Genomic DNA, 9,424 nt, shown 5'->3' with positions numbered 1-9,424 from the left:
TGGACATCAGTCTTACAGAGAATAGCTAACACACAGAGAGAGAGAGAGAGAGAGAGAGAATAGCTAACATACACACAGAGAGAGAAAGAGAGAGAATAGCTAACACACACACACACACAGAAGAGAGAGAATAGCTAACACACACAGAGAGGAGAGAGAGAGAATAGCTAACACACACAGAAGAGAGAGATAGCTAGCTAACACACACAGAGAGAAGAGAGAGAATAGCTAACAACACACACACAGAAGAGAGAGAAATAGCTAACACACACAGAGAGAAGAGAGAGAATAGCTAACACACACAACACACACACACAGAAGAGAGAATAGCTAACACAACACACACACACACACAGAAGAGAGAGATAAGCTACACACACACACACAGAGAGAGAGAGAATAGCTTCCTCTCTATCCTGCCCAGTAGATATGATACAGAATGATTCCATTGGAAAGAAGATTAGCCCCTAGTGATGGAGTCAATGTGTACAATTTGCCAACAACGTCAAAGAGTCGATGAGGTTCAGGTTCAATAATAATGGTGTCATTTGGGGATGAACAATTAAACCTGAGTGGAAATACATATCATGAGAGATAGCGAAGAGGAGAGAGAGGGAGAGGGAGCAAGACATGAGAGAGCGGGGAGGAGAGACAGAGAAGAGATGGCGAGGAGAGGGGGAGAGTTTTTTATTTAACGTTTATTAACTAGGCGAGTCAGCTAAGAACAAATTCTTATTTACAATGACGGCCTACCGGGGTACAGTGGGTTAACTGCCTTTCAGGGCAGAACGACAGATTGTTACCTTGTCAGCTCGGCGATTCAACTCTAACCACTAGGCTACATCCACCCCAAAAGAGACAGATTGGGAGGGAGGGAGAGAGAGAGAGAGCGAAAGAGAAAGAGAGAGGAGAGAGAAGGTATTAGTGGCATGTTTCATGTTGAGCCTGTTTATTTACAGTAGCCAGTGGGGCCAGACTCCACCCACTATCCAATAATGCCCCAGGGCCAGGCTAAGATGTGATTGGTCAGGAGTAAACACCTGTTATGGCTGCAGGGGGCGTATTGAAAAACTGGAAAATATGTGCCAATTTTCAAACGGGCCTCTTAATCAATTTTTGCTCTTACAATATGCATATTAATATTAATATTGGATGAGAAACAATCTCTAGTTTCTAAAAACCGTTCTAATTTTTCTCTGAGTGGTACAGAAGTCATTGGCAGCACTTTCCCTGAACCAAGAAGTAGAATGTCAGGAAATCTATGCTCGCTTCAACGTATATGCCTATACATGGTCATTATACGTAAGACCCTACGATACACTCCGTACGCCTTGCTCTGGGGTGTCAAGAGGGTATGAGAGAAGAAATTTAGTGAATATCTTGTTCAGAGGTTGAATAAGAGCTATTTCCTTTGACGTGACGACCACTTCCGGAAGTCTGAAGCGCGCGTCTTGGGAGTGATATTGTGTTCTGTTTTGCTGCTGTTTGGACGGGGAACAATCTCCGGCTGGGTTTTTATTGAATAAATGAGACCATATCATCTAATGTATGTTTTTTCAATATAGTTTAATCAGATTATTTGAATTTTTTTCGGAGTTTGCCGGGTTTCGGTCTCTGATTTTTTTTAACGTTGACAAATCCGTGCCAGTCGACCAGTGCAATGCTAAGTGAGAGGGAACAGTTGCCACCTGACTCCAAACACGACTCATCTGGACAAAGGACACCCTGATCAAATTTCTGATAAAGATCAGCCAAAGTAAGACCCAATTATTAATGTTATTTCATATATCTGTCGTGCATGTCAACTGGTCGTGCGCGCCCAAGTGTGTCTGCTATTGTGGCTATGCTAACATAGCGCTACATTTTGTTTCGCTGTAAAACATTTAATAAATCGGAAATATTGTCTGGAATCACAAGAATCCTGTCTTTCAATTGCTGCAATGTATGTATTTCTCAAGATATTTTTTATATGAGTAATTAGTTATTTGACGTTGGTGTCTGTAAATGTTATGGCTGCTTTCGGTGCATTTCTGATTGTAGCTGAAATGTAATTTATATTTATACCATAATATGCACATTTTTCAAAAAAAAACATATGCTATACAATAAATATGTTATCAGACTGTCATCTATTAAGTGGTTTCTTGGTTAGTGCTATATATACTTTATTTGGTCGAATTAGTGATAGCTTAGTGACGGAGTAAAAAACTGATGAGTAGAAAAAGTGCTCTCTTTTGCTGACGTGGTTAGCTATATGATTTACATATTTTGTTTCCGTGTAAAACATTTAAAAATCGGACAGTTGGCTTGATTCACAAGATGTCTACCTTTCATATGCTGTATTGGACTTGTTAATGTGTGAAAGTTAATATAAAAAAAAAAATAGATTTTGAATTACGCGCCCTGCACTTGAAATGGCAGTTGTCATTAGGTGTACCTTGTGGGGATGCAGCCCAAACAGGTTAATAGCAACATAGTCCGTTGGATGAGAGAAGAATGTTGACTTATTTATTGAAAGATAAACATTTCCACTCCCTCTACTTGTGCCCAGTCATATATAGATGACTCTGGTGTCTACTATCAGATTTGTTCACTGCCCTTGACCCTGCCTTCTAACCCCGCCTCCTCCACTGTTATTCAAATACTACAATACTTAAAAGATACATTTGTAATAAAGTACATTACACATCCCGGAGTCGCCTCTTCACTGTTGATGTTAGAGCTGGACAGAGGAACTCTGTCTAGAAGCCAGATCCCCAGTCGCCTCTTACTGTTATTTGAACTGGACAGAGGACCTCTCCTAGAAAGCCAGCATCCCGGATCGCCTCTTCACTGTTGATGTTGAGACTGGACAGAGAACTCTGCCTAGAAGGCCAGCATCCCGGCGTCGCTCTCACTGTTGATGTTGAGACGGGACAGAGAAACTCTGCCTAGAAGGCCAGCATCCCGGAGTCGCCGCTTCACTGTTGATGTTGAACTGGACAGAGGAACTCTGTCTAGAAAGCCAGCATCCCGGAGTCGCCTCTTCACTGTTGATGTTGGGACTGGACAGAGGACCTCTGCCTAGAAAGCCAGCATCCCGGATCGCCTCTTCACGTTGAGTGAGAACTGACAGAGGAACTCTGCCTAGAGGCCAGCATCCCGGAGTCGCCGCTTCACTGTTGATGTTGAGACTGGACAGAGGAACTCTGCCTAGAAGGCCAGCATCCCGGAGTCGCCTCTTCACTGTTGATGTTGAGACTGGTGTTTTGCAGAGTTACTATTTAATGTAGCTGCCAGTTGAGGACTTGTGAGGCGTCTGTTTCTCAAACTAGGACACTCTAATGTCACTTGTCCTCTGCTCAGTGTGCACCGGGGCCTCCCACTCCTCTATTCTATTCTCAGGTTAGAAGACAGTTTGAGACTGTTCTTGAAGGAAGTAGCACACAGCGCTGTACAGATCTTCAGATTTCTTGGCAATTTCTCGCATGGAATAGGACTTCATTTCTCAGAACAAGAATAGACTGACGGGTTTCAGAAGAAAGGTCTTTGTTTCTGGCCATTTTGAGCCTGTAATTCAAACCCATAAATGCTGATGCTCCAGATACTCAAACTAGTCTAAAGAAGGCCAGTTTTATTGCTTCTTTAAATCAGGACAAACAGTTTCAGCTGTGCTAACATAATTGCAAAAGCGTTTTCTAATGACCAATTAGCCTTTAAAATGCTAAACTTGGATGACTAACACAACGTGCCATTGAAACACAGGAGTGATGGTTGCTGATAATGGGCCTCTGTACGCCTATGTAGATATTCCATTTTAAAAAATCTGCCGTTTCCAGCTACAACAGTCATTTACAACATTAACAATGTCTACACTGTATTTCTGATCATTTGATGTTATTTTAATGGACACACATTTTTTTGGCTTTTTCTTTCAAAAACAAGGACATTTCTAAGTGACCCAAACAAAACAAGCATTGGATGCATGCTGAAGCTTATTCGATATGTTTGAAACAAACCCTTAAACTCTAACTCCGCCCGCTGTAGCCGCTCTCCTCTCCCACCCTCCAGATATTCTGTCTGAAGAGACCAATGTCGCTGGCTGACAGTCTGGTACATATCTTGGCAGCTGGTGCAGGAGTTCTGCAGGGACAACCTCAACCACTGCTAGCCACTTCTCCCTGAGGACATGCTCTATGCCGCACTCTTCATTCAAAGAGTAGGCTCTGTGTTCCACTCTCTCATCAAGGTAGACCAGGGACAGGACAGAGAGGGAGGCTGTGGACTAGGGAGGAGGGTCCTGGGGGACAGGAGGGGGCTAAGGGGGACAGGAAGGGGCTGGGGGACAGGAAGCGGGCTGCGGGAGGACAGGAGGGGGGCAGGGGGGTCATGGCCTGAGGTTTAGGTAGGGAGGGATATGGAGTGTTTGACCATTGGGAAGTAAGAGTGGTGCTATATTATTTTATTTATTATATTTTGTTTTTATTATTTATATATTATATATATAATATATCTCGTTGAGTGGTTATGTGCTGGACAAATGGCTGAAAGGGGTATTTTTGAAATTAAACCTTATAGAGTTAGTAATGATACATATAGTTAGTAATGATGCATATAGAGTTAGTAATGATACAGAGCTTAAGTTAGAAGTAGTATTGATACATTAGATATAATGAATAATACGGAATACAGAATACATAAGGTTAGTAATGTACATAGAGTTAGTAATGAGTTCATGGGTTTATAAGAATGAAAAGTTAGTAAATGAACATAGGAGTTAGTAATGATACTAGGGTTAGTAATGATACATAGAGTTAGTAATGCATACATAGAGTATGGTAATGATACAGATTTAGTAATGATACATAGAGTTAGAATGACTAGATTAATGATACATATTAGTTGAGAATTATACATATAGTTAGTAATGACACAGAGTTAGTAATGAATACATAGAGTTAATAGATGGATACATATTTGTAATGATACATATAGTTTCAGTAATGATAACATGATAATGAGTTAGTAATGATACATAAGTTAGTAATGAATGACATAGAGTTAGTAATGATACAAAGAGTTAATAATGATACATAGCCGTAGTAATGATACATAGAGTTAGTAATGATTAGATAGAGTTAGTAATGATACAGAGTAATAATGAATAATAAGCGTTAGTAATGATACATAGATTAATAATGATACTTAGAGTTTAAGATGATATATAGTTATAATGAACATAGAGTTAGTAATGATACATAGAGTTAGTAAACAGATCATAGAGTAGTAAGATACATTGGAGTTAGAAATGACAATTAGAGTAGTAATGATACATAGAGGTAGAGTTAGTAATGATCATAGGAGTAGTAATGATATCATAGAGTTAGTAATGAAACATAGAGTTAGTAATGACACTAGAGTTTCGTAATGAACAATACTGTCATAGTTGGTAATGATACATAGGAAGATATGAGTCTAATGTAGCACATAGATGTTAGTATAATGACTACATAGAGTTAGAATGAACATAGAGTTAGTAATGATACATATAGGTAAGGTAGATATGATATAGAGTGTAATGATAAATAGAGTAGTAATGCAACATTTAGAGTTAGTAATGAACATAGAGTTAGTAATGATACATAGAGGATAGAGTTAGAATGATACATAGAAGTTAGTAATGATACATAGAGTTAATAATGATACATAGGTGTAATGATACATTAGATAATAATGTACATAGAGTTAGTAATGATATATAGTAAGATGAACATAGAGTTATAATAATACATAGAGTTAGTAATGACACATAGAGTTAGAGTTATAATGATAACATGAGTTTGTAATGACACATGGAGTTAGATAAACCAGGGTTTTTTTAGTAATGATACATAGAGTTAGAGGTTAGTAATGGATCCATAGAGTTGGTAATGCATTATCATAGAAGTTAGTAATGAACAAGAGTTAGTATCTCTCTCTTTTTTTCGTGTACACACACACACACACACAGTCACGCCCTGACCTTAGAGAGCCTTTTTATTTCTCTATTTGGTTAGGTCAGGGTGGGATTAGAGTGGGTATTCTAGTTTTTCTATTTCTTTGTTGGCCGGGTATGGTTCCCAATCAGAGGCAGCTGTCTATCGTTGTATCTGATTGGGGATCATACTTAGGCAGCCTTTTCCCACCTTTAGTTTGTGGGATCTTGTTTTTGTTAGTTGCTGTGTTAGCGCTACAAAACTTTACGTGTCGTTTATCTTCCTTGTTTTTTGGTGTTCATTTAATACATTTATGATGTACGCCTACCACYCTGCACCTTGGTCCAATCGTTCCATCAACGAACGTAACACACACACACACACACCATGCACCACTGGGTGTGTATAGACTGGTCACAGTGCAACAAGCGTCTCAGGGAGGGGCAGAGAGTGAGAGAACGTGTCCTGAAGAGCAGCTAAAGGCCCTGGCATGGAGCCAACTCACTACTGGCCAAACTTTCTCCAGAACCCCTAACCAGACCACCACAGTGTGGGTGGGTGTCCTACACTCTAAACTCAATTCAATGTCCAAAAGCTCTTGACAATCCAAAGGGGAATATCCAAGCAACAATGTTTTGAAATCTGCAGTCCAGTCTTAGTTTGTGGGGAGGWTGTGGTCAATGAAGACCCTCCAATRCATAMAGACAGAGGCCCAGTCAGAAGAAGTGGGTGATAAAGCGCTCAACAAATGAATGACTCTTGGATGGAGGTCTCCAGAGCTCGTCTGTTTCTACCATTTAAATCATTAAAGGAATGAAGCCATATTATACTCTGTGATGTGTGTGTCTATGGCACACTCTAATATATATCAGTTTTCTCCACTATACACTTGATGTTGAGGTAACGGAGAAATCTGAGGCTGCCAATAACACACACACCAACACTCAGTTACTTAGCAACCAGGGTAGCTTGGAGGCAGCTTTACCTGCTATCCCTGACCTCATCATTGATCTACCAGCCACTATACAGTATGTTGCCACGTCTGTGACTTGTCTCAACAGAGACACCTTCTGGACAAATGCAGTTATTTGGCTGTATTACATTTCCTTTCCCCCTATCTAACTCGTGTGTGTGTTTTGTCCTGTTGCAGAGTAACTACCTGGTGTTTATGCTGTGTTTTGTCCTGTTGCAGAGTAACTACCTGGTGTTTATGTATGGTGTGTTTTGTCTGTTGCAGAGTAACTACCCTGGTGTTTATGGTGTGTTTTGTCCTGTTGCAGAGTAACTACCTGGTGTTTATGCGTTGTTTTGTCCTGTTGCAGAGTAACTACCTGGTGTTTATGCTGTGTTTTGTCCTGTTGCAGAGTAACTACCTGGTGTTTATGGCTGTGTTTTGTCCTGTTGCAGAGTAACTACCTGGTGTTTATGCTGTGGTTTTGTCCTGTTGCAGAGTAACTACCTGGTGTTTATGCTGTGTTTTGTCCTGTTGCAGAGTAACCTACCTGGTGTTTATGGTGTGTTTTGTCCTGTTGCAGAGTAACTACCTGGTGTTTATGCTGTGTTTTGTCCTGTTGCAGAGTAACTACCTGGTGTTTATGGTGTGTTTGTCCTGTTGCAGAGTAACTACCTGGTGTTTATGCTGTGTTTTGTCCTGTTGCAGAGTAACTACCTGGTGTTTATGGTGTGTTTTGTCCTGTTGCAGAGTAACTACCTGGTGTTTATGGTGTGTTTTGTCCTGTTGCAGAGTAACTACCTGGTGTTTATGGTGTGTTTTGTCCTGTTGCAGATAAACTACCTGGTGTTTATGTTGTGTTTTGTCCTGTTGCAAGAACACTACCTGGTGTTTATGTGTGTTTTGTTCCTGTTGCAGAGTAACTACCTGGTGTTATGGTGTGTTTTGTCTGTTGCAGAGTAAGCTACCTGGTGTTTATGGTGTGTTTTTGTCATGTTGCGAGAGTAAACTACTGGTGTTTATGGTGTGGTTTTGTCCTGTTGCAGAGTAACTACTGGTGTTTATGCTGTGTTTTGTCCTGTTGCAGAGAACTACTGGTGTTTATGCTGTGTTTTGTCCTGTTGCAGAGTAAACTACCTGGTGTTTATGTGTGGTTTTGTCCTGTTGCAAGAACTACCTGGTGTTTTTATGCTGTGTTTTGTCCTGTTGCAGAGTAACTACCTGGTGTTATTGCTGTGTTTTTGTCCGTGCAGAGTACACTACCTGGTGTTTATGGTGTGTTTTTGTCCTGTTGCAGAGTAAACTACCTGGTGTTTTATGCTGTGTTTTTGGTCCTATTGCAGAGTAAACTACCTGGTGTTTATGGTGTGTTTTTTGTCCTGTTGCAGATAACTACCTGGTGTTTATGCTGTGTTTTGTCCTGTATGCAGAGTAACTACCTGGTGTTTATTGGTGTGTTTTGTCCTGTTGCAGAACAACTACCTGGTGTTTATGCTGTGTTTTGTCCTGTTGCAGAACACTCCTGGTGTTTATGCTGTGTTTTGTCCTGTTGCTACTACTGTGTGCTGTTTTGTCCTGTTGCAGAGTAACTACCTGGTGTTTATGGTGTGTTTGTCCTGTTGCAGAGTAACTACCTGGTGTTTATGGTGTTTTTTGTCCTGTTGCCAGAACAACTACCTGGTGTTTATGGTGTGTTTTGTCCTGTTGCAGAGTAACTACCTGGTGTTTATGATGTGTTTTGTCCTGTTGCAGAGTAACTACCTGGTGTTTATGGTGTGTTTTGTCCTGTTGCAGAAAACTACCGGTGTTTTATGTGTGTTTTGTCCTGTTGCGAAACTACCTGGTGTTTTATGTGTGTTTGTCCTGTTGCAGAGTAACTACCTGGTGTTATGCTGTGTTTTGTCCTGTTGCAGAGTAACTACTGGTGTTTATGCTGTGTTTTGTCCTGTTGCAGAAGTAACTACCTGGTGTTTATGGTGTGTTTTGTCCTGTTGCAGAAAACTACCGTGGTGTTTATGGTGTGTTTTGTCCTGTTGCAGAACAACTACCTGGTGTTTATGCTGTGTTTTGCCTGTTGCAGAACACTACTGGTGTTTATGCTGTGTTTTGTCTGTTGCAGAGTAACTACCTGGTGTTTATGCTGTGTTTTGTTTGTTGCAGAGTAACTACCTGGTGTTTATGGTGTGTTTTGTCCTGTTGCAGAGTAACTACCTGGTGTTTTATGTGTGTTTTGTCCTGTTGCAGAAAACTACCTGGTGTTTATGTGTGTTTTGTCCTGTTGCAGAGTAACTACCTGGTGTTTATGGTGTGTTTTGTCCCTGTTGCAGAAAACTACCTGGTGTTTATGGTGTGTTTTGTCCTTGTTGCAGAGAACTACCTGGTGTTTTATGCTGTGTTTTGGTCCTGTTGCAGAGTAACTACCTGGTGTTTATGGTGTGTTTTGTCCTGTTGCAGAGACAACTACGCTGGTGTTTATGGTGTGTTTTGTCCTGTTGCAGAACAAACTACCTGGTGTTTA

General features: G+C 40.6%; 1 protein-coding gene across 1 annotated transcript in view; it reads left to right on the top strand.

Annotated features, from left to right (window-relative positions):
• LOC111956914 (calmodulin-regulated spectrin-associated protein 2) overlaps positions 1 to 9,424 on the top strand; it is a 121,490-nt gene that overhangs the window by 82,469 nt on the left and 29,597 nt on the right. Inside the window, 2 exon segments of the mRNA XM_070436527.1 lie at positions 4,051 to 4,104; positions 4,106 to 4,228. Of these exon segments, the coding sequence (XP_070292628.1) occupies positions 4,051 to 4,104; positions 4,106 to 4,228 (177 nt within the window).

Source organism: Salvelinus sp. IW2-2015, linkage group LG32 (genome assembly GCF_002910315.2).
Source record: "Salvelinus sp. IW2-2015 linkage group LG32, ASM291031v2, whole genome shotgun sequence".
NCBI classification, from domain to species: domain Eukaryota; kingdom Metazoa; phylum Chordata; class Actinopteri; order Salmoniformes; family Salmonidae; genus Salvelinus; species Salvelinus sp. IW2-2015.
Note: the sequence above shows the minus strand (reverse complement) of the source record. Positions and strands in the feature narration are given on the sequence as shown.